Raw genomic sequence first — 26,873 nt, forward strand, 5'->3', positions numbered from 1 at the left:
GTCGATTTTATTTTCTATAACAGTTGCCAGAGACAGTAACTACAGCAACACAATAGTGGAAGGCGATGGAGACATTGTGGCTCGCTCTGCCGGGGACAGACGCTGTTTTTCGGGCAGAAGTGTGATGAAGACATGACCTGCTACCACATCACTGTTGTTTGGTCTTGTGGGTTGAAGTGTGGGACATCTGTCTATCCAGTGAAGGATCTGTTTTGAACGCCGTCACACACTGACGTTGTGTCGCAGCTCTGTTACTACCTCCGCCAGCAGCGTCTGTAACTTTCACACAGGCGGCGAGGTGGAATAACGGCGTGATATTCCCTCCTTGACTTCACCTCAATAACCACAGAAGTACAACACGGCACTATAAAATGAAAGAGTAACTTCAGGTTTGTTGCAGTTAATTACAAATGACACAGGAGAACCAACAGCTGCAGCTCCTCAGGTGGCCACTAGAGGCTCCAAGAGCGGGTCGATCCCCGTTACAGCAGAAGTAAACATGTTCGCAGCCTTCCTCCTCGCAGACGAGCATCATGTGACGTCCAGCTGAATCAGACAGCGTCTCTAAACACTCTCTACCATCTTTATTCCCCTCAAACCTCACCTTCCTCTCGCCGCCTGTCCGCCCTCGCTGTGTGCGGCGTGTCGCCGAGCTCAGACAGCTAACAGAGGTAGTTTCCAGTCCTGGGCGGTGGTGCGGTGAGATGTCGGGTTGTCTTGTCAACACGTAGAGACCGCAGACGAGCTGATCTCCATTTCTTTTATTCCTCCTCCGTCTCTCCTGTCAGTCCTCCCTGCTCCCTCCATCCACTGTTTGGGTAATGAAACGTGAATAACACTTTAAAACTCCTCGTCTGGGAACATTTCTGCTTGGTTCTGCAACCCAAAAACAGTTTTTGGGTTGTTTTTATGGACCTTTGAGTTGTCTCTGTAGTCCTGCTCAGACAGCTGCAGTACTCTGTGTTCAGTGTTTGGTGGCAGGACGGTACAAAGTCGGGCAGGTCGTCAACAGGAAGAGACTGTCCTTTTCATCCCGTCTGCCGCCGACACAAACAGCAGCGATCACACGACTCCACCGACGCCAATTAAAGAGGCCCGGGGAGACGGACAGAACCGAACTCAGAGAGGAGAGGAGAGAACGGAGAAGAAGCAGAGAGAGTAATAGTGTTGCAGTGAGGAGGGAGAGAGGTGAGCAGAGAGGAGGACAGTAATTAACCAGAGGGGAGAAGGCAGGAGGTGAGGAGAGAGGACGCTCGGTGGGCGGCGGTGAAGCCTGCTGGTCAGACAGCAGCTGTCAGGTTCTGATCCGACTGTCGGTTTTAAATCCACACAAACTGTCTGTTATCAAGCCGCTCACACTCTTTTTACATTTACTGAATAAAAAGACGTTTTCAGTGCAGCCTGGAGCTGTGTGTGTTGTAATGGAGTTTAATTAGAAGAAACTCGTATGAAGGAGAGGAAGGAGGCTTTATTTCTCAACAAGGTTCAGATGTTAATGTCACCGGTGAGGATGTTCACCTTGGCCTTGATTTAAAACAAAACAACATTAAAAGTCCAATTATGGGATTAGAAATCAGAATTATGATATAAAAAGTCATAAGTACTTGAATATAAAGTCAGAATTAGATAAAAAGTCAAAATTATGATATAAATGTCAGAATTATGAGATAAAAAAATCCCATAGTCGTTGGGAGATATTTCAGTAAAAGCTGCAGATGATGATGATGATGATGAACTGAAAAAGGACAACAAAGACCCGCTGTATTAAAAACCGTCATTAACGATGTTAATGTTTCTGCGGTGCATTCAAAGACCTGTCCACCCTGAAATGACCCCTCCAAGAAGAAAAGAGCTCTTTTACGAACTCATCACACTCAAACATTTCTCTTCAGGACGTCTTTGTTAGCCGTGACATCGACGTGTTTCATGGTTGTGTTTTTTTAAAAGGGGTTAATGTTGATGACCTACAGCAGCCATTGGAAAGCAGATGAAACTGGACTCTGTTAACAGCACCAGCACCGCTCTTTGAAATGCAGATCAGACACTTTGTGAACAAAAGCAGCTCCAGGTTACATTACAGCTGCTCCAGGTGTGTCCGTTAAACCGTCCGTCTGCAACGACGGCTAAATCCATCAGAGCCTCGTTTCTCTGTCCCGCTTTTTCTTTTTCCGTCCTCTTATCTCCCCTCATCACCACACAGAACCAAACCAAAGGCTAACGACCTGTTAGACTGCAGGTAATAAGAGCTCATCCAGCCGACGACTCGAAGGTAAAAATCAGTTTGAAAAATAATCACTCAGACGGTAAATTAACTCCAAACTGTGGGTTCATCTTAATTAATTATGATAAAGGGCATCAGACTGAAGAATGCTGCATCTGATTATCCTGAAAATTATATTTTTAGAAGTTGCAGAGCTACGTTCACTCTGCATCATCTCACACTACTATTATATATTTAGAAACAACAGTGCTGCAATTCAAACTTGTCATTAAATGTTAAACGGCCAGTTTGACAGGAGGGACTCTCGCAGGCTGTCTGCTGAGCTTCACCTCTCGGTGGTGATGATGCCTTGTGAAGATTTTTTTCATGCAATTATCAGCATGGATGTGATATAATATGGAGTAACAGACGGGAGGGGAGGGACAGACGCCGGTGTTTTGGATTAACGAGCCACTCTGTTAGCGTTAACCAGCAGACGGCTGCTGGAGCCGGTGAGCTCTGGAGGAATAAACACCCGAAGTCGATGAGAGCACCTAGTTTGTTTATTAAACTTTTGGGGTTAAAAAGTTGGTTTAGCGTCACCCTCGCTGCCACATCGAGCCACAGAAGAGCCAAAATACACTGTGATATACAGTAACTCTTTTAATTGACTCCTGAGTGGTCACGTGAAACATGACGTCCACGCTTCAGATAAATATCACAGACTAACTTTGGTGTAAAAGTGGCATAACGTTACTTACCCATGTTTGAATTATAAAGCTCTTCATGTGTTAAAAACGGTTAGCGGTTGCTAACAAGTGTCTGAATGAGACTACAGAGGTTGTCGGGGACATTAAACGTCCTCACAGCGAACACGGAGACTCATCTACTCACTAGTCCGTCTTTACAGGCCACTTTAGTTACACACTGTTCCGACTCTGACTTTACAACTCGTACATTGATCAGTTTATAGTAAAGTGTGTACGGTTTAGTGTAGAAGGAAGGTCGGTGGTGGTGGTGACGCTGAAGTCACGTCGTTTATAACCTGACTTGAGCGCCGACAATTTCATTTAAGCTTCAAAAATGATGAAGTGGTGGCTGTGAGGATTATCTGGCTGAACAAGATCAGAAAGGACTTCTCTGTGTGGACTTTTAGCGTCTGGCAGCAGCTGTATAACTACGTCTAATAGCATGTTTATGATAAACACCTCGACACGCCGTGTTTTCTATTATCTGAAGTGTTAAGCGGCCGCCTCATTGCTTCTGAATAAGCTGCAGTAAATCGTCCCCCAATGTCCTTTCTAAGCGTCCTCAGTCGGGATCCCATCTGTCCCTAAACACCATTACATGCCCCTGGAAGTTACATTACACTCTCTGCTGTGTTTCTCAGAAAATAACGGCCCTCCAAACCTCTTATCTGATTCTGTCAGTGATTCCCATGATCCTCAGCTCACCTCCTGATGGCTGTAAAGTCTGCCTGTGCCTGAGTGCAGGTCATTACGCCCTCCCCCCCGTAATATCACATCGTTTCAGCTCCACTTCTGCCTCCATTTTGTGGTTGAGAAGGGCCAGAAAATAGTTTGAATATTGATTGTGGTATTACTGTCCTCCCAGCGAGTCCTCGCAGCACAGCAGTGGCTCAAACCCACAGGCTGATGATGTGGTGTTTTATAGAAGACTGTAAAATAACTCAAAACTGTCTTCAGTGTTTCATCTAAACTGATGTGTCTCTTTACAAAACCTCAAAGAGCTCGTCGGAAAGCCACGATTATCTTCAGATCAGTCAACAAGGTGCAGGAGAAACCATTAACAAGTTATCTGTCACGACTAGATTTCAATTACTTACTGATGATTCAATCAAAATATCAATTTAATAAAAGTAATATTGGTAAAATTAACATGACATCTTTACTTTTACTCAAATATGACTTTTGGTTTCAGCCTTATAAAGTCAGACGGTGAGCAGCTGATGGTTTAAAAGTCCACTTCCAGTTTGTGTCTTCGTGCAGGAAATGCATCAAAACCCCGTTTAGGAGGTTTTCTGTACGATCACCATCATCAGCAGATAAAGTTCGCACAGTTGTGATGAAGTTACTGGTGTTCAAATGAAACTTTATGTGACTTCTTTGATGAGCTTTCGTCCTTGTGTTGTTAAAAGTTGAGAAATCAAATTGAAGCAGACCCCTCAGACCTCAGCGGGAGTGTTCAGTCCATTTTTAAAGCTCACAGAGTTTTTTAGTCAAACCTTAGTTGGACAACTTAACAGGAAGTCAGATGTTAGCGGACTGACGCTCACAGATATCTGAGTGTATTCTTGAGTAAATGAACTCAGGAGACAGTAAATACTTCTTCAGCAAACACGTCAGACGGATCCTTAATGTCTCGGCTGCAATTACAGGACCTGGACTCAAACTTGTTTTGACTTTTAAATCCTTTAACCTGTCAGAATGACATGTTTTCAAAACTCCCATAAATGAGCTGCAAATCCTTCTGACTTCTTGTTTACAAGCCCTGGTTCAGTTTTAATTGGATAACAGGAACCTAAATACAGAAAAACGCCACAAAGTCGACTTTTCAATTAGGCTGAACAAAACAAAACCGAGTCACTTGTCGGGACTCTTGTTCAAGTCGTGGGCTGTAATTATGTTTTTGTTATAAAGCGTCATAAACTGAGTATTATTTTTCATGTTTTTACGTCCGATTGAGGCTATCTATAATTACACCTCGCGGGGGAATAATTGGGTTTCTCAGCGTCAAAGCAATTAAACATGTGCATGAATAGAGGAAGCTTTTTTTAATGGCCTCTGTGAATCGTCCAGTCTGATTGGCTCTGACGCTGTCATCTGTCTCTGTGTGAAAACTCTCTAATTAATGCTGTCGAGGAAACAAACGTCGCTCACACACACACACACACACACACACACACACACACAAACACACAAACACACACACACACACACACACACACACACACCTCAGTGTGAGGTCAGTAATGTGTCCTTTCGCTCTGCAGGAAATCAGCGACACAGAGATCCTGGAGCTTACCCACAGTGCACTGGGGCGCATGACGGTGATCCGGCAGATCTTCCCCTTGTGGAGGGACAGCAGCACCCGCTGTATGAGACACAACCACCGGATCTCCTCTCTGCTGTGCGACCCGCAGGAAGGATACCTGCAGAACCTGGAGGTAACACACAACATCTGTCCCAGTCGAGCCCAAAGTCAATTCAGAGCTGTTGTTGAACCATTTTGCAGTACAGACGTGGTTTTGGGCTCTTTTTAAAGGTTATAAGCTGCTTTTTTTCCCTCCAAGCTGTTTTGCATGTTTTAATGCAAAAATCAGCCTGCAGATGAGCTTTAACTGCTCCTATTAGCTGGAAACACAATGAGTCCACATCATAGAGTCTTACATGGTCCAAGTTCACATTTAAAATCAATATCACTGAAAAGAAACACTTAACACGTGTTTTTCTGAAGAAATAAAAAAAAAAATCCACATTACACGACCTCTAAATCCCCCTGCCTGAGGAACAGGAGCATTAAACTCATTATAGCTCTTTATTTCCTTATTTCCTTTAACTTAAAATAGTCAAAAACAAGAGCTGAGGTAGAAGAACGGCCAATAAAACTACATAAACTTGCATCATTTTCACGTTTATGACTTTTAAAAACTGACATAAACTATGTATTACTGGATTTTAAATCTCATTGGCTGCATGATGCGTCAGTCATCTGGAGGCTGGTGAGTTAGTGGCTCAGGAGAGAGGAGGAAGAGGAGAGAGTGGGTCACTTGTCTACACGATCTGTCATTGGGCTGTTGTCGGCTCTAGGGCGGGCACAGAAGCTAAAATACTAAAAGACACAAGCAAACATCTGAGCGATGTTATCGGTGATAGAAGGAAACGAGTCCTGACTGAAGTTTTGAAGAAATGAGAAATGAATGCAATCAAACTTGCTAGCGTTTAGCTTGTAGCTTTGTAACATACAACAGAGGTTCAGATCAGACAGTTTGGGCACAACAGTGATCATCTGACCTTCTCTCCGAGCAGGAACAACTTTATTAATCCCGAGGCAAAGCGATGATGGCAAATGGTTTAAAAATGAGCGAAGGATTTTTATTGGAACAAAGGTCAGCGAGTGTGCGGACATAATAATGCGATCATTAATTCCTTCCAGTTGGGAATCTGTGTCCTTAAACTAATAATTTGTGCGTTCAATATATTTAATTTGTTCTGATAATGTTGAGCCCTCGGACTCGATTCTCCGTTTTATTTTGGTGCTCCTCTTCTCTCTCTCTTTTCATCTGAAAGTCCTTCGCTGAAGAACAGCAAAGATAACACAAAGTTGTGTTGAACAGCCCGACAGAGAGATCCTGGTATCTGCTTCCTGATTAAAGTGGTTCATAATGAGAGCGTTGAGGGAGCAGAGGAGAGACTGTGTGATTGCTTCAGGGAGTGAACGGAGTAGTTTGAGGTTCCCGATGTAGTCATTCAAAGACACAAAATATTAATTTGAAAGGACAAATTAAGTAATTAGTGGGTAAAAAATCATTAACTTGAGGGGGAAATGCCAAGGAGCAGTTAAATTAGTCATCGGAGGACAGGATTCATTAATCACAGGAAGTTTATAAATCCAACAACTGTCTCGTTTTCTCTGTGGAGCTAATCTGCAGATCTGACCTGGTCGTGACCAAACACACTGAAACGACAGTCTGCTACACATCTGTGAACACATGAGCACACACACACACACACACACACACACACACACACACACACACACACACTTCTTCTTCTTTCTTTAGTGTTTTTTTTCTTCTTGCTCTATTTTTTAAAAGCACTTTCTCACCTTCTTCTTCCTCTCTGTCTCCTGATGTCTCTATCTCATCTAACCTTCTCGCTCTTTTAATTTCCTCGCTCCTTCTGATACATTTCCTCTTGTATTCACCTTTCCTCTTGTGTCTCGAGTCTTTTCTCCGTGATAACTGCTCTTTATTGTCGTCATATTTTCAGTCTCTCCTCGTCTCTAGTTTCCTTTTCTTTCCTCTCCTGTCTCCTCACAGTTCTTCATGGCCGTCGTCTGTCTGCCTTTTTCACCTCCTCTCTGTCCTTTAAATCACACATCTTACACTGTTTCCTCTCTCTTCCATCATTCTCTCTTATTGTCTCTCAACCTCTGTTGGACCTCACCTGAAAGCTTCAGGTAAAGACGGGCAGTGACTCAATAATTCATGTCAAAGAGGTTAAATTGTTCTCTGATGCTGTCAGCAGGTTGACAGGATGGACAACGTGCATCTATAGTGTATTTACAGGAATGTCCAGCTGCAAGTTTAACGAAGAAAATGCTGCTTCTTCCTATTTAAAAGAATGGTTGTATCTCTCCTGGTCCACTTCAGACCTTGGTGTTTCGCCTGGATGGTTTGGGTTTTGCAGGACGAGGCGGTGCAGCTTCAGTGAATTTCTACAAATCGACATTTTCGTTAATTTCTCAGGGATATGGGATTAAGGTTGGTTTAAATAAAGGGGACTGTTTGTCCTTGGCGGAGGTATACGCTCTGCTGAGTGTCATTCTAGTTTGGATTTGGATCGCAGATTGTTCCTTTAAGAAAAACACAGATCTTGCAGATCGCTGCGTGTCGTATCACTTTGTTCCCTTCAGATTCAGCCTTTTTATGACAAAAGCCCAGTGTGTGTGTGTGTGTGTGTGTGTGTGTGTGTGTGTGTGTGTGTGTCTGTGTGTGTGTGTGTGTGTGTGTGTCTGTGTGTGTGTGTCTGTGTGTGTGTGTGTGCGTGTGTGTGTGTCTGTGTGTGTGTGTGTGCCTGTGTGTGTGTCAGGCCTCAGGCAGCATGCTGTATGGACTTCATGCCAGTCAGCCGTTCTCATCTGGACAGAGTGATGCTCATTTGTCACCCTGCATTTGGTCTCTGCTCCCTGCTTTGGCGTGTGTGTGTGTGTGTGTGTGTGTGTGTGTGTGTGTGTGTGTGATTTGTCACAGTGTGTGTGTGGTTTGTCACAGTGTGTATCCACAGAGGGGGAGAGACAACATGGTCACATGTGGACGAACTGGCGACTAGCTGCCCGTCATCTCGACACCATCCAGTGTGTGTGTGTGTGTGTGTGTGTGTGTGTGTGTGTGTGTGTGTGTGTGTGTGTGTGTGTGTTTGCAGAAGAAGTGGCTGCAGACTGAAAACACTCGAGTCTGAGTGAGCTGTTGAAATAAATTGTGGGCGGAAGAAAAACAAACCACGGTCGTTAAATAATCAGGAAACAAGTCGCCTTCTGTTCGTTTGTGTCCGTCAGTGCTCATATAATGTGTCAGTACACAAACGTTACTCTTTATCATGTGTTAACTGTGTAAACAGTGTGACAGTGAGTGTATCTGCAGTCTTTATCGCTCTTTATTCTACTAAACTTCCTCCTTTTGCTGCTGTAATAATTACTGCGGCCACTAGAGGTCGCCACCTAACAACACATGTGTATGGTCTTTTTTTCTAATGTCATTTAAGCCCTGCTGGTGCCCCCTACAGGCTCCAGTGATTATTACACCACCTTAAATGAGGCTATTAGACTAAACAAGCAACGCTCTTACAATAAAATGTGTTTAATAACTCAGGAACATTAACGCTGACGAACATAAACCCAATTTTTTCGGCAGAATGAATCTTGGCAGCGTATGCAAATCATAGATATGTTAAAATGTTACATTTCTAGAAAGACAAACTAAAAATATCCAGTTTTGTTGTGTCAAACACGGCTGGAAAGACGGTTCGTACTGGTGCTGGAAATCCTTGAAAATGCTACAATTTTAATGTGGTGTTTTTAAGGTCTGAAAAGTTCTTGAAACTGCCTGGAATTGTAACTTCATAACTACATGAATAAATCGCTACCGGACTGAATAGTTCAAGTTTTTTTTATAAAGAAATAAAATCGGCAGTAAAAGCAACAGACTGACCGGTCCGGGCTCACGCTGCCTCACATTTCTATAACAGCTGGTGATAGAAACTGATCAATACTGCCACCCAACACACGCCCGATATGTATTTATGATACAAGATGCTTTATTTTATCATTTAAAATGCAGGTTTAAAAGCTAAATGCGTTATTACGTCCTAAGGTGCTTGAAAAAGCTTGAACACGCACCTTAAAAATGACTTAAGTCCCCTGTGGAAATATACCCGAACATCTCCTTAAAAAAATATCCACCAGCGCCTTACAGATGTTGAACGCTGTCCTGAACAGTGGTCTCTGGCTTGGTTCTGTCACCACAGACACAGCTGCAAAACGCCTCTTGTCTTGTTGACGTACCTCGACTCACGATGGTCGTAGCACATCTTTCACTGAGAAACTGAAAGAGAAATATAAAACATCCGTATAGTTAAACTCTCCCTCTGTCTCCTCCTCTCTCCAGGTGTCCAACCTCTACCTGTACGACAGCGTGCTGATGCTCGCCAACGCCTTCTACAGGAAGTTGGAGGACAGGAAGTGGCACAGCATGGCCAGCCTCAACTGCATCAGGAAGTCCACCAAGCCGTGGAACGGAGGCTGGTCCATGCTGGAGACGATCCAGAAGGTACTGAAGCTTTCTGTCTGTTAAAACAAAAACTACTTCCTGTCAGTGTCGTGGTGCGTTCAGGGCACGAACAGACCACAACAAACCTCTTCAGTGCTCAGCCGCAGTTTCATTTGTTCGTTAGGAAACAGTTCACCTGACTCACCTGAGTTATTCGATATAATCAAACACAAATATTAAATATGTTTCTTGGTATCATAAAACAGAAATCACCTCTTAAATGAGGCTATTTTTGTTTAAGTTTCATAACTCTGTTGAATTCTTCTCATCAAGGCCGTCGAGCTGATTATCAGCTCGTTAGCTGACCCACTCGCCTTGATCTTGTTGAACGTGTCTGGTTCAATATAACATGAAATGGTGGAGTATGTGTTGTTTCCCCTTTAAGATTTAATTGAAAACAAACCCTTTGAAGGTGGAGGAGCATTAAAGCGTGATTAGATTCATACCAACACTAAATAAAAGAATGAACGACTTCTTTTGTTACCAGAAGATAAATCAAACATGAAACGCCGCCGGTGAAACATGAAGCGAGAAAGTCGTTGAGCCTGATGTGCGTCTAAATGACATCCAACAACCTGTGGTCTCGTTCTCACAGTCTAATTGGTGATAGATGCTCTTCAGCCGTGCTGACGAGTCCCTCGGAGCACGAGCTGCTCTGTTTTATTAAAAAACATCAGTTTGTTTCTTTGACATCTCTCGTGGTAAAACAACCGCCGAGCTCGTTAACGATCCGTCCTTCATTTCGTCCTGTGCAACAAACTCGTACATGTTTGCACAAAGGTGAACATTTCGGACCGCGCCGCTGTTGTTTTGTGCCCGTTGCAGACGAACAACGAGACCTCTGCTGATGCTGATCTTTGTTTGAGTGTATGTTTTTTTAATGATGTTAACAGAGTCACAGTTAATCACATCAGTGCTGCAGACAGCCGTCAGCTTTTCTCTCCAAGTTTTCTCTGCCGTCCTTAAACATTACAAATATATTTCCAATATAGGGTCTGATGTTGGCTGCAAAGAACAAAAATGAGCCTGGTGTTTTAATCAATCGATTGTGTGTTTCAGCAAAACCACAGATCTGTTGAAACTAACTTTTCTTTGGGTTCACTTCTCAATTTTTACGACAATGTTGTGCTCATGGTCCAGTTAGGTTAAGATTAGGTGAAGCACAAAAATCACTTGGTCAGGAGAAGATGGTGTTTTGTTCCCACAAACACGGCTGGAAATGTCTCAACATCTCGTTAAAATTATCCCGGTTTAATGCCGCAAACATGAATTGAAATGTCCCGTTACCTCGTCAGAAGTACCTGGTTTTGTTGCCACAACATGTCTGAAAATGTCCCGACAACCTCCTAAAAGTATCTGTCTTTGTTACCACAGAGACACATGGAAATGTCCCACCATCCAGTCAACAATATTTGACCTATATGTGTCTTTGCATCTAAAATTTCTGGTTTTGATGCCTAAAACTTGGGTCTATCTGTCACCTCCGCCTCCTGAACCTGACGGACGGTTTAACGGACACATGACCTGAAGTCATGAAGTATTGATGAAGGTAAACTGAGCTGTGCAGCATCAGCAAAGAGAGAGAATCGATGTTTTTATTTCAGTGAACATGTGGGCAAACGTTCAGACTAAAAACAGGCCGGCGTTCAAAAAAAAAGCAAGGCGCTGCGATGGTGTGCGTGTTGTTTCAGGAACCGATGAGTCGACATGAAATACAATCCAGGAAACATGACGCACGTTCCTGTTCTCGCTGCTCACATGTGGCTCTTTCAGGTCGACTGTTTGACAGCTCAGTGACTTTTTAGGACATGAAGGAAGATTTGGTCGACCTTTTTATCACCTGACCTCAGAGGAAACTGTTTGTAAGGCTGTTTTTAGTTGTGTCAAAATGTTCACACACAAAAATAAGACACTTTCTTTAAGGTACCAACAGAAACGGCACAAAACGCTCAGCTGTGATCGATTCTTGTTGGTGTTTCGCTGCTGTGACAGAAACTCATTTACACAGTCTGAATGTAAATACGCTGTTTTCCTGCAGAACAGAACATCATCACATCTCACACAGGAGCAGCATTTCCTCTTTGCACTGAGGTTTTTTCTTTGAACCTGAACATTTCCACCAGCCGCCATCTCTCTGAATACTCTGCTGATGAGATGGAAAATGACTTTGCGAGAGAGAGGACGGCAAACACCGAGTGTTTTCACTCTGTGCTTTTTGTTCTGTGCATCACAAGATGTTTCCTCCCTGTCTCTCACAGGTGTGTGAAGGCTAAACTGAATGTGTGTGTGTGTGTGTGTGTGAAGTCAACAGGTAAAATGACAGTAGCCTCCCAGAGACGTCCCATTAAATTCAATATCATTCAAGTCCTGAATTTACATTAAAAAAATGAATATTCATATTTTCTACCCTAACACCCTGAGTGAGCAAGTGGCTCATCTGCAGCTAAAACGTGTTTAGCACAGGTTAGCTAAATGCTATTTCTTAAACTGAGTGAGTAAACAGCTCTGCGGAACAGCTCATGCGCTCCACATTACCTTCAGGTTTCAGGCCTACGATGAACAAAAGCTTTGAACACGGCTGGATTTTGTTACTCGCTCCGTCTGTTCGGCGCTTTCTGGGCGATTCTTGTCTAAATTTGACGCTTTAACACTTTATTTCAGAAGTCAGTTAATAGTATTGTTCTGTTCTTTAATACTGACTTTTATTGGCCATTTTAATGCTAAATATTGTGCGTTTTACGTGTTTTTACTGATCTGATCCGTAACTTAATGTTTTATTGCTGCTCTCATGAGCTCGTTTCCTTCTGCAGACATCAGGAAACATACGTCTCGTGCACAGAGAGTCAGGAGGAGGAGATGGAGGACTGGAGGCTGTAGTGTCTGAGTGTTTCTTATACCTTCTGAGCTCTGAGTGACAGGACAGAATCAAATGCTTTCATTTAAGTATATTTGGGAAGGAGACAATGTAGAGATCTCATGTTCAGGATAACAACACATTAGTTCTGTAGTGTGCGTCAGAGAATAGCTAAAGGAAGAGGCCCACACCAAGGACTGAGGGATTCAGAGGTTCAATGTATACATTTCCATCTAAGGATAGGAAGAGGACTCAGGGTTGACTTAATATACACATTTCCATTTAAGTATACAGAGACTAACATCAACATAGTAACGCACACACCTCCATGTACACGTTTTCCCTTGAGAGAGAGATGTTATGCAGACCCATCCTTTTCTAATAGGATAGAAGGGCCCTTAGTTCCCCAAAAAGGAAACAATTAGAGAAACAGGCGGACCTGAGCGAAGAGACTCTAAAAAGACACACACACCAGAGAACGGGGGTGATTTTGGTTGATCTCCTAAGACTGAGGGTCTGAGAGGAGTTCTGATAGAGCAGAAGGCAAAGTATTTTGGGCATCACTTTGCCAAGATTTGAGAATACCAGGGAGTGCACACTCTGGTTCGGACGCTGGCTTGAAATCTGTTTCAATAAAGATTGTTCTATCCAATCAACCCCGCCTTGCCTCCGAAGAATCTCTATCAACATACTACACGCCGACACCTTTCAAGAGGAAGACAGCCCATACACTTCAAGGCATCGCTGACTTAGTAGCAAGCAAACATTATCAAACATTATTTTCCTCCAGGTGAAGATGACTGCGACCTTTACAGCCGACAGACGAACATTAAGCTCGTTGTTCGGCGGCGACGGCGTCTTCAGTCTCGCTTTACATCCTACGTGAACTGATAGAAGTCACGAAGCGACATTTCATCTTCAAACAGCTCGTTCAGTCGAGCTCTGAAGATGTTTCATAAGACATCTCACAGATCTTTAAACACTGGTTGTTAATCTATATTCTACACAGAAGCTGTAGAGACAGCTGATCAACAAGGGGCTGATCATGAATCAATAAAGCATCATCAATAGTGATTAATTAGGTCTGTATCTATATCGGTCTCTGTGGGAGTTTCTCAGTTTAGCAGCTCACAAAGCATCATGGGAAGATATTAAAGGTACATGACGGGCGGCAGCAGCTTTAAAGGTCATCACAGAAAAACTCTTGACGGAGCTGTTTGTTTTTCTGTCTTTGAGCGTCTCAGTTTTCTAGATTTAGTTTTATTTGTTTTATTCTCTCATCGTCTCGCGTCTGCCTCTCGTCCCCTTCGTTACTCTTCCTGACACATTTTAATACCTCCTCGTTGTCCTCCTCCCGTCCTCCCTCCCTCTACGTCTCACCGTCTCCCTGCCTCGCTCTGTCACTTCATTATATTTTTGTCTGCCTGACATTAAAGTTAACAATACTGTCAAGGCCTTCTTTTACAATGGGTACATGATAAAATGCAGTTTAATAAAGTGGCCATGAATTTCAAAGTGGGCTGTGGTCAAGATAACGGAGACATTTCATTTAATGTAAGAAGAGTTTAACAGTTTTATCTGAAAAAGAAATTCTCTCCGTGTCCCTTCAGGGCAACATCACAGGTCTGACGGGGACGATGGATTTTAAGGACAGCGGCTCAAACTCTCACGTCCAGTTCGAGATCCTCGGCTCCAGCTTCAGCGAGACCTTCGGCAAAGACATCAAGAGGGTGAGTTCACAGTGTTTCTCTACAACGCATGAACCGGAAACAAGTGGTGCTGAGGCGACATCGCCTGCGTGGGTCACACCCGACGAGCTGCAGCGTGACATCCGGGCCGAGCCGACATTTTGTTATCTGATGAGCACAAGTTAAGTTAAGTTAAGTTAAGCAACGACAACTACAGTTTGAAATGTCGTCCTCGTTCCTCGACTGCATTTATTCAATAACTAGTTTTCAGATTAATGATACAAAATATAATCAACAGATAAAAATATGATGTGTGATTATAGATTAAACTGTCTGATCAGCATGCAGAGTAGTTTAAATTATTACCAGCTGCAACATTAACTACACATTAATGCATCAATATTTCCATTCATCCATTCATTATCCGAACCCGCTGAGCCTGCAGAGGGCTGTGGGAGCAGCTGTCAGCTGTCAGTCAGTGAATCAATAATTATAATATGATAATATCATTTAAATTATTCTGAAACGGGCCTTTCTGCAGAATAAACACTTAGTTTTTTTACTGTAATTACATGTTATACTGATAATTCTTCAACCAAGTGGTCAGAATAAAGGTTTCACTGCTGTGCTGATGGTCTGGTTAGTTTTAGGACTAACCCAGTTTACTAGTCCCAACTTCTCAACTAAAGTGCCGCCAGAAACACAGCTGGACATCTCATTAAAAATATCCAGTTTGCAAATGTCTTTTTCACCAGATACACAGCTTGAAAATGTCCCGACTTCCTGTCAAAGTATTGGTAAATAAATGACATGTTCCCGACATCTTGTTAAAAAAACATCAGGTTTTGTCATGAAAAACACGGGTGGAAATTGTCCCGACTACTCAGCAAAAGATGTCTGTTTTTCTCGCCACAAAAGCAGCTGGAAATTGTGCCGACTCTTTTAAAGGAATATCCTGTTTTGTCAGCATGGACACAGCTTGAAAATGTCCTGACTTCTCATCAAAAAGTCTGGTTAGGTTTAGGCACCAACACCTCTTTGTTACAGTCAGGGGAAAATATCATGTTTTGTCTTAAAATACTTGTTTCTGTCACCACAAACTCATCTGGATATCGTCCTGACATCTCGTCACTATCCACTGGTTGTCTGCTTTTGAAACGCAGTCTTGAACAGTGGTTTCTGGTTATCGTGCCACCTCCTTCTCCTCCACCTCCCGACATGACGCTCCTCTATTAGAGTTAGATTTGAACAGATCTCGTTGTGCCGCCTCATGGGAGCTGTAGTTGTGTCTTCCTCTGTGAATGAAGCCGCTCATTGTTGATGCAACAGTGAGCTCAACGGTTCTCGCTTCATTAATTCTTCCAATTATCGAAGAAGTCTTTAACTTCGCCACGTTACCTTTGATTAACAGCGTCTGTCTCTCACCAGTAAAGTGATCAATACCTTTTTTCGTTTCAGCACCTCAGAGCTCATGTTCTGTGTCAGCAGCTGATTCAGTCAATCTCATTTTGTTATGTACCATTTTTATACAGTATCACATTCAGTGGGATAATAAGTCTTCAAGGCTGCAACATGGTCGACACGGCTCAGTGTGAAAGGGTTCAGACATGTTATAAAATCTATATCAGACTGACGGGTCAGAACCGACTGTTTGGAGGTGAATTTTTCTGTTTTCAGCTCAAATGAAATATCGTGTGATTCGGCTCCGCTCGAATCAAACCATGTGTTGAAAACAAGCGACACCGCCTCACCACCGAAACCCAGTCCTCCTTTTATTTTAACTGTTTTATTAAAAGTATTAAATAAAATGAAACCACACGTTTCTCTCTCCTTTTACAGCCGTACAAAACAATTTAGATGATTTAGCAGCTCGCAGGTGCTGTGTGTCAGCGTGAGGTTATAGGGGGCGGACACACACCCAACACACACACCCAGCACACACACACATACACACACACACACACACACACACACACACACACACACACACACACACACACACACACACACACAGACACACACAGAGCAGTCGCTGCAGTAATGAAGATTTAATCACCTGGCTTCTCATTCTGAGTTATGAGTCCCTCTGTGTTTCATAATGGTCACAGGACACACACACACACACACACACACACACACACACACACACACACACACACACACACCAATACATATCGATATTACCACCCCGCCTGCACACACACACACACACACACACACACACACACACACACACATATATATTGTTCAGTTTAATTAATAAGATTCAGATAAAAAGTTAAAATCAGTTAAAAAAGGATGTGATGTGTTTAATTTCATATATTTCATGATGCTTCATTTGAGTAAGTTAAAAATAAGTGAGTCAAATGGCAGTACCGCCATCTACTGGCCGATTTTGGTTCAGCGGCTAGGCTTTGTCAATTTTGAATAAAACCTTTATGCAGGAAGTGACAGGAAAGCAACAACAAAGAAGTTCAGAGCAGCACATTTGTCAGCTTCTAGCTATGACTAGCCACTCCAGCATACATCTTCGAGTTGCATCGTCGGTACGTGTTGTTTACATGTTAATTTACGGTTATATGCTTGAGCCTTATGTGGCAGAATATTACCGGTGCATTGTGTACTTATTTGTGTTATGTGTTTACATGTATTTAGCCTACTTTGAGTGAGCTATTTAGTTAGTCATGCTAGGCTTTGGTAAATGTTTATTTTATGGTTTATGCATCTCCATAAATGCAATATTCATGACTGTATTATTTTGTCTATCTCTTTTAGTTTCACACTTTACTTCATTAATAAAACTGGCAAAAGGAATACCCAGTGTGTTGTTTGGAGTGAAGAGTTTAGCTGCCTGTCAACACATGCATGCTACGCATTGAGGACAGAACATATATATATATCTCCCACATAAACACACACTTAATGAAGACCTCCCAGTTATTAGTCTTTGTACAAATGAGCATGAAGATGTATTATTATTATTATTATGAACATATGACGCATGTTGTGTAAGTGCCTCACACACGGACAGACCATGTACAGTGTTAATCAACATATATCTGCACAAAGATTAATGTATGTTCGTGTCTGCACATGATAATGAATATATATATTTATATAAGATGCAGCCAGGAAGAATCTGCAGGCCACGTCAGGTTCACTGGCTCAGGGAAAATATCATGTTTTGGCTTAAGATACTTGGTTCTGTCAGCACAAACGCAGCTGGAGCGACGTCCCAACGTCTCAACTGTGTGCCGCCAGAAACGCAGCTGGACATTGTCTCGACTTCTTGTCAAAATATCGGGTTTTGTCGCTGCAAACATGGCGAGGCATCGTCCTGACTTCTCATCAGAAAGTCTGGTCAGGTTTAGGGAAAAAAAACATTTAGTAAGGGTTTGGAAAATATCATGTTTTGGCTTAAGATACCCGGTTCTGTCAGCACAAACACAGCTGGATATTATCCGACTTTCCATCAAAAAATCCAGTTCTGTTGCCACAAATGCAGCTGGAAAAAGTCCTGACCTTACATCAAAACAAAATCCAGTTTTATCACCACAAAGACAGCCAGACATTTGTCTCACATCTCAATAAAAAAATATCCAGTTCTGTCGCCACAAACTCGGCTGGAAATTGTCCTGACATCTCGTTACTATCCATCGTTTCCTGCTAATATGATGGAAAAGTTAATTTTTTTCCCGTCATTTAATTCAAAAGTGAAACGTTCATATATTCTAGATTCATCACACATAGAGTGAAATATTTCAAGACTTTTTTTCTTGTAATTTTGATGATTACAACTCACAAAAATCAAAAATCCAGCGTCTCAAAATGAAGACAAAACGATTTATAAGACAGAAAAGTCGACCTTCCAGTGCCACAACTAGCAGTAACTGGTTTGCTGACCGTGGTATTATTGTGCTTGATTGGCCAACTGGTCCGACTGGCTCACGTGGTGACAGAATAAGACTAAAACCGACACATACGGCATAAAAATACATCTGAGCAACATATTTATTAAAGGGAAAACACAGATTTTGTTATAGTCAGATGTACTAAGCTTTCAGCTTCTGTGTTTAACTCATGGAGTTGATAACGAGCCTCATGTGATCCTGATTGTTATTGAAGCGGATAACGGAAAGATTCTCCGGCTGTGCTGAAGTCTAAGTTGAGTAAAGTTTAATGGAGCATCGGTTTATTTGGAAAGATCTCTCCCCCTGAGGCAGCAGTGGACTCAAACAGCCCGAGGCCTCTTTACCTCCACCTGCCAAATCACATCACCTCTAATATTAATTCAACGCTGCGTCTAAATGGCTGTTAAGTTCGTATTTGTTGGTGGATACAGTCGTCACTGTGTCACACAGAGGAAGTTGCTCAGGACTCAGACTCGTTGTGGCTCCGGTGTCGATAACGGCGCTGATCGTGGTCGATGTCGGAGCCGATTGAAACAGACATCTGCTTTGAAAACAACGTTAATTACAAGAAGAAGAAGACGAGACCATCTGTCCTGAAGTTCTGCTCTGAGCTTAATAAACTGCATCCACCTGTTTGTCTGAGCTGTCCGGGTTCTGGAGGATTACCTGAGCCAGAGACGGCAAACAGCCGGCTTCCTGTTTATCTCACATCTCTCACTTATTTCTTTAGGCAGTCTAAATCTGTTTTGTGGGGGGAGACGAGGAAAGATGAGGCTGTGCGAAGGAAAGTTTTATAGAGTTTGTGATGTGTGAGGAGATGTTGTGAGATATCAGCCGCTCGCTCTCATCACACTCGATTCATTTCCCTCCCTACAGTGTTCGTGTTATCCAAATCTCCATCTTCCTGTGCCGTCCACGCCTCCTCTCTCTCCTCCCGGGGCCGTTTCTCAAAGCAAATTTTCCCCCACGGATGAAACACCACCTCCCTCCTCCTCCTCCTCCCCACCTGCAGATCAGACCTGATAGAGATTGAAGTGTCATTTCTTTCCCTGGGAGCCGGTTGCGGCGGCGCTCCGGCCCTTCAGACCTCCCCCGTGTGTTATCCCATCTATCCGTCCTCACTTTTCTCATCTCGTTGACTTTTGATGCGTCTTCGCAGCAATTTGTTGTCGGTAAATCGGCCTCGCCCACGAAACACTGGAAAAGAAAAAAACTCTGGTATTTTTTCCATCTTCTTCGATTTGGTGTCGGCGACTTAACGTGTGTCAGAGGACATTACGCTCTCGCCCACAATCCTCGGAGGGAGTGTCGGCGGATTGCTGTTTTTAATCAGACGGAGGACGGCCGGCCGCTGGGACGACTACAGCAGACAGATAACCTCTCCAACTTCTAATAGGACCCTGATTTAACTCCACTGGTTTCCAAACTGTGGTCTGAGGACTCTCAGTGGTCCCTGCAGAGAGAGTCCTCACAGGTCACTCAGCAAAATGAAGAAAGTTAAGAACTATTTAATTATGATTACAAACAAATGAGAGCGTTAACGATCAGCTCAGTTCTCCATCGGGGAGGTTCTGGGTGTCGATGCATTCAAAGATAATTAAAACTGCAACAAGCTCAGCAGTCGACAGGATGTCTGAAAGGAACAAGACATTTCACAGTAAAACAGCGTCGCAGCGTTCTGCTACACAACTGAAGCAGCTGGACAACAACCAACATATTAAACAGGAAATGGATCCATACAGCTCGTCTGTTATCATCCAAGACTGAGAATGTATTTGAAAAGATGTTATTTACACACTATCAAGTATCTGTCAGGGTGACCGAATGAAACGCACCGTTAGCTTGAGGAAACGTGTGGATTTCTCTGGGATAATGTAAGAACATACAGAACAAAGGTCGAGTCGTTTTTGGACATTTTAATGCAGAGTCTCTACATATTAGACTTTTAAGTGTGATCTTTTTCACTGTTGGACGTTTATAACAGTCCAGAAGTCAAATACGTCATATTTGTGAAATGCTCGTCAGGAAGCTTTATTTTGAAAATCTAATCAAGTGTTGCATATAACGTATTATTGCTGAATTCACCGCTCGAGATGTAGGTAGAGCGTCATAGTTTGACTGCCCACGCTGCTGTTTGAAGGAGTAAGAATGTGCTGCCCTGCTAAAATGACTGTTTTTGTTAATGGAGTCTGGAGAAGAGCAATGAAACATCTGTTTCTGGTGAAGGTGGAGGTTTGTGTTGGTCTGAGATGTTGGTGCGACATCTCGTGACAGTGAACGTCATAAATAGAAATGAGCCTTTTAAAGCTTTTGCTTTACCAGAAAGTTTTAAGTTGATGCAGAGACGTTGGCTGCTGTCTTTTTATTGTTAAGCTTCATTTATTTACAAAAAAGCGGCGTCCATCACTACGTATTGCCTCTTTTCTTCATCCGTACACCACCGATTTTGCAGAATCCATTTTCTGTATATTTAGATTTTACAGAAAGTAAATAATAGGAACTTTCTTCATAACATAATTATTGAACCATGAATCAGTGGAGCAAAACAAAACTGCAGAATATTCTAGTAAATGCAGACGTAATGTTTTGTAATTATTTTGACATGATAATAATCTTTATTACACATTTTCCTTTTGTAAGTGGAGCTTTAACGTGTCATATATAACACAGATGTTTGCCGCTCGTACTTTAATGACACCGGCGTCACTCACGTCCTCCATCACTTCAACCCGGCTGCCATTTTCCCGTCTTCAGGGCTGTCTGTGTCCTCTTTGTCTCCGTCTGCCTCTCTCCTCTCTGCGTCTCCTGCAGAAGAGCTAAAGAGGTTTGCAATTATTTTGTTGAGAATAGAAATTACCCACCCATTTGTCCATAATGGGGATTGCATTGTTACCGGCCCTTCTGAAATGAATCCATTAGAAAATGCTGGAGAACGAAAATGAGCCTCAGACGGCACTAATTTCAAATCCCCGAGGTAATTTGGAGTCGTTAACAACAATTTGTGCCTTTGAAAACTCAATGCTCGCTAATCTCTGTGAATAATGCATGGAACAAGATACATATTTTTTTTTTTCCTTTTCATTTTTTAATGTCCCAAAGCCTCAGAGATGAAGAGTTGTGTTGTGTTTTTTTCCATTAGGAGCGGGAAGTGATGATGAACGACCACGGAGCTCATGGAAATTAGGCCCGGTGATAATTGTAGGACTGATGATGAAACGGGATTATGAAAACGTAAATGTAATGTTTGTATTTCAGAAGAGAAAAAAAAAACAACCCTTAACCAACTCAGGCGTTCGCCATCGTGCAGGATTTCACTTCTGAACGTCTTCAGAGCTGAAGAAGCCTCTTGGATGAGAAGCGAAACGAGTCCAGTTGCCAACGTTGCACTCAGAGTTACCGTGACCCGGATGACCCAGAACCTTCACCAGTATCTTGTCAATAGCCCAAAATGACCAATTTTAACGTGTCGACACATTTTTCATTGGTTCAGTTTCCTCCTCTGATCCTCGAGGCCACCGATGTGTTCATCCTCTCAGAGATCTTCTGCGGTGCAGCTGTTCCTGAGAGTTAACGTCCCGAACTGAATTAAAATGATGGAAAAACAGATTTTTTAAAAAGTTTTTTTTTTTTTAATCCAGTGAAGGTTGAATTTGAAGCAGTGCTCTGTGGAGTCCCTGCAGCAGTGCTAATTATCTAACACCCACGGATCGTCTTCTACACGAACAAAAGAAAAAAGGTAGAAATCAAAAGCTGTGAAACACACTGACACACACACACACACACGTGTACACTAATTGACATTCATGTGTGTGTGTGTTTCTTTGAAAAGGCCTCAGGGAGTGAAGCTTTGTGTAGATTAGAAACATCAAAGAGGTTTATAACAGTGAAAATGCATCGGAGGATATGCTGTGAAGAGACCAGCGCGCCGAGTGTGTGTGTGTGTGTGTGTGTGTGTGTGTGTGTGTGTGTGTGTGTGTGTGTGTGAAGGCGAGTGTTTGTGGGTGGTTGCACATGTGTGTTTGTGACCTTAATGATGTGTGTGTTTGTGTGTCCTTGTAGCAAATATGTGTTTACCTCAGCAGAATCACTTGAGAGGGACTTTTTGTATTTCACTACATGCGCCTGCACAGTTGTAAGTGTGTGTGTGTGTGTGTGTGTGTGTGTGTGTGTGTGTGTGTGTGTGTGTGTCATTGTTGTTGGATCAATTAAAGAAAAACCTCATTAACAACATTTTTTTTTTAAATAATCTCTACTGTGTTCTGTAGTGGAGACAAAAACAAGGAACTGATACAAACTGAATATTAAGGCTCATTTATGCTCAACATCACACGTGTCGGAGCTCTCTGCGTTCACTTTGTTTGATTTGTGCACGTTTTCTGAAAACTTACGGATGTGTGTGAAACAGAGCACCACTTGGACGTTGTAGGGGGCCGATAGTTCAAATGAGACGACTGTAAGATGCCACAAAGAAGTTTGAACACTCGCTGACATCTGAACCACCGCCGTCTAAAAACGCTGCCTCCACGACCTCCTCCGCTGTCGCCGTGTTCGTCGTGATCAGAAGCTCTTGACTCTGAGCTGCCGTCTGCTGGATGTTCACGTCCACGCCAACATAAGTGACGATGTGTAGATGATGCCCAACAACACCAACATCCTGTAGGTCAAAACAACCTCATCACCTACAGTCAGCAACAGCAAGGAGATGAAGAGGGAGGCAAAGTCACCAGACTCCCTTATAAAAATGCTCAATTTACTGAGATGTTGAGTTTGAAGAATCTTTTTAAACTTTGTTTAATGCGGTCTCTGACAGATTCTTAATCATTTGGGCTTTCTTGTAAATTCGGCAAATGTTTTACATGAACTTCTTTTCACTTTAAACGTCACGTCTGTTTCTCCCAGCGATGTGTGTGTTTGCGATCACTCGTGGTCACTTGAGATGAGCGACTACGCCGAGATAAACAGCCTCATAGTTTATAATAACACGGCGCAGTGAGGATGGAGATGTTTCTAAAGTGCCACAGTATTGACGTGCGGTACATTCACCACTTACGACTTCATCTCTGACTTGTTTCTTGCTTAATAACTGCTCAGAGTGGTGTGTGCTAAAAAGTGTTTGCAGGATAAACATTAAAAATCTGTTCGATGCAGCGTATGAAGCCGAACAAAGGCTCCACCGACAAGAAACTCAAACTACATCAACAGAAAGAAGAGTTCATTACAGCCTCGCCCACGGCGCGTGATTGACAGATGATCAGTGGGAGACGCATATACTGAAGTGATGAGGCTGTAACACACCTCCTACAAACACAGATTAAATCACCAATCAAAGAAAAAGGGTGAGGAGGAGGTGAAGGTGTGGAAATAAGAAGAGGAGTCTGACAGCGAGTTGAGGCGATGCAGAGGGGGGGAGGTGAGAAACGGTGGCAAACGCTGGCATTTCACTCTGCTGTCCACGGGAGAGTGACTTACAGAAATACAGCCGGCGTAGCCTTTTGGATGACAGGAGGGGAAAAAAAGAGGCCTGACATTTGAGGAAAAGGGAACGAAGCAGGGAGGACAGGAATAATGCATGAGCAGCGGCGCTGTGAGCGAGGTAGAGATTTATCCGCCATGTTTGACCTCTGCTGGGAGAAGAGCAGCGTGGAGACGAGCGTCACATCAGCGCTGACAGTCTTTATTAGATGATTCTTGAATTTATAGTGATTTAAGGTTAACCTTTTCAGGTAGTCTCTTTTAAATTGAAACCTTTTCCTCCAGAGTCTGAAAACATAACAAGAGTGTGAACATCAAGACTGATGCTGAACGATGCTGCAGCCTCAGCGACGACCTCTGGAAACACTGTTTTCAAGACGTTACAGTTAGACGCTGACACGCTGCAACAGAAACTGTGTCCTGGGAGAAAGTGTGGAGCTGCAAAGTGTTACACAGTTCACGTCTGTTCACCACGCTAGCAGCGTTAGCCTGCAGACGGAGATGGTGGTCGGTTCAAATCCAGCCTGGAGCCGTCGCTGCATGTCTTATAATCTTAAAATATCTGTTAATGAGTGAACAATAGAGGAGTTACGAACCTTAATAACTGCTTCAGGTCCAGTGGCTGCGGAAAGCAAAGTTCACTGTTGATAAATGGACGACGTGAAGGATAAATCATTCCTGAAATCGAGTTTCAATCGGCCTTCCTCCTCCTCCTCCTCCTCCTCCTCCTGCCGTCACCACGGACTGAAAGTTGAACCTCCACCTGCCTCCCGTCTGCTGCTGCTCAGTGATCTTGCAGTTTCCGTCAGTCTGATGTTGGCAGACGGGATGTTCGGATCACTTTTTTTTTCCTGCACTTGAACAACTTCCCTGTAAAGAAATAATAAAGACGATCTGTTCTGCAGCAAAGAGGCTGAGCGTCGCCTCGCTGTGAACACACCGGCCGTTATTCCTGACAATTATTAGATTATTAATAGGAGAAATAGATTTTCTCAAAATGCCAGACGGTCCCGGGAGGGTCGCCGGTCTTTTCTAACGGCGGCTCGTTTCGCTGACTTACGGCAGCCATGTTGCTCTGAGCTGCGAGCGGGAGCTGCTAATGAGAGGACGAGGAGGCAACAAAAATATGAGATACGCTCCGAGAAAGTGCTGAGGGACGAGCGGCGCTTCATTCCAGGATCAGCAGCTGCAACATCGACGGCGTTAACGCTCCTCAGTCGAGTTTAATCAACACTTTTATTAATAGAGCTTTAAACAAAGTTCACAAACAGCTCGTCACTGTCATCATACACAAAATACACCACATAGATCCTGACAGCTCTGCTAAATGATGCTTCTATAATTAGATAACACGAGGCTGGATCCCCTCACCAAACCCACACAAAAACTCATTAACAACTTATTCAAACCCCAAAATGTCCAAGAATTTAAATGAAACTTGGACTTTGAAACCAGGAAAGCTCACGTTAGACCCTAAAACCAGTGAAGAGCTACAAACCAAATGTAGATTATAACTGTCGGCTGTTCGTTCACACGACAACAACGCTTTGGAGGACTAAAATCACCACCCGTACCGTCGTCGTGTGAACTAGCAAAATGCAACACGGCCTCGCTTCTCGTTCTCTGCTCCCCGTCACGATGCCCGTTTTTTGTTTCCGTTTTTCCTTTTTCTGCCGACGATCCATTCCTCCTCCGTTAATCAGGCACTTTAGATTCATTTGGTGCATTTCAAAAGTTTGAATCAGTGTTTTTTCCAGCAGATAAAAGGATATAAAGAGCTCAGGGCGTCCATGCCTGCCAATTTTGAAAATCAGCATCCATTTAAGGACGTGTAAATCACCTTCAGAGGAGTCAAAAAGAGGAAATACGGGAGTTGAATGAAGCAGGATGCTCTGAAGTTGTTGTTTTTATTAAAGTAATATAATACTTACATAATATGTGACGTCTTTAAAAGCAAATTAAGTTTTTTATAGTCAAGTTAAAAAACAAAAGCCACAAAATGTTTCTTCCGTGTGACATTAAACATGAGTCAGACTTTAATATCATGATTTCAGTTTATTTCTGCGACAGCCTCGTCTTTCATTATTCTCTAACAGTGCGGTCAGGGACACTGAAGGCATCACGACAACTACAAAGTCTCATTTGTGGCCTCCAGACAGCAGCGAGCTCCTGTTTCACCGTCACTCTGAAGCCTCATTACAGACCCGGAGGCCTCCTCGCTGTGTCGGTCCCACCGCATTATCTTCTCTTTTCTTTCCTGCGTTGATTCAGATGGCCGGTCTGACGCTTCAGCAGTTTAAGTGAGACTGAAAAGAGCTAATTTATCTGTGTGTGTTAACGAGGAACACTCCCACTGTCTCACACACACGAAGAGAAGCGATGGGTTTGAGATCATCTGAAGGACAGCAGAGCTCAGAATAGCTCCCTGATTATTAAACAAGCGCTCCCATCTTTTTTTCCCCGTTCTGTCGTCTCCGCCTCCTTCTCACTGCAGCGCCGTCGTCTTCAGCTCGCTCAACGCCTCCTCCGTTAGTCCACACTTGCCTGTTTCTGACCCTCACCAGAGTCACGAGCACAGCGTCGTCACAACACGACACTGAAAACTGAGCCCAGAAAAACGTGAAGCTGGAACGTATCTGTTCAGGTCCAGTGTCAGCATTTATTCTGGGGTTGGATCTCTACGAAGTCCGATCTTTAGCGTCGGCTCAACGTGAGCGACACGTACAACGGTAATAAAATTGATTGATTGGATGTTTTGGACTGAAATGCACCCTGGGAGTCGTAGTTGATGTAGCTCTGATGTTTAATTTGACATTTTATGAGACGCCTGAAACAACTGAAGAGGTGTCCAGTACTTTATCAGAGGAGGGAAGTAACAAAGTACAAATACTCTGTTACTGTCCTTCAGTACATGTTTCAGGTATCTGTCCTGTACCTGAGTGTCTCTGAGACTTTCCCTCTCTACATCTGAACACAAACATCTGAACTTTCTCCTCCTCACAGCTTCAAACAGCCTCGTTACTTTAGTTTGATGCATCTGAGGTGAATTATGGATTATTGTTATTTCCCAACATCACCAGACTGATGTCGACCTATCAGAGCACATCACGCACGGCAGACGCAGCGAGACGAAACAAAGACGTAAAAGACGTGAACAGACAGAGAGGGAGGCTGAATG

The 26,873-nt window shown here is 43.2% G+C and overlaps 1 protein-coding gene across 1 annotated transcript in view; it reads left to right on the forward strand.

Annotated features, from left to right (window-relative positions):
- Positions 1–26,873, forward strand: part of grid1b (glutamate receptor, ionotropic, delta 1b) — a 455,566-nt gene that overhangs the window by 387,341 nt on the left and 41,352 nt on the right. The window contains exons 6-8 of the mRNA XM_073489190.1: positions 5,214–5,387; positions 9,609–9,770; positions 14,235–14,354. Coding sequence (XP_073345291.1) covers positions 5,214–5,387; positions 9,609–9,770; positions 14,235–14,354 — 456 coding nt within the window. The remainder of the gene's footprint in view (positions 1–5,213; positions 5,388–9,608; positions 9,771–14,234; positions 14,355–26,873) is intronic.

The sequence above is a fragment of the Pagrus major genome, chromosome 20, assembly GCF_040436345.1.
Source record: "Pagrus major chromosome 20, Pma_NU_1.0".
NCBI classification, from domain to species: domain Eukaryota; kingdom Metazoa; phylum Chordata; class Actinopteri; order Spariformes; family Sparidae; genus Pagrus; species Pagrus major.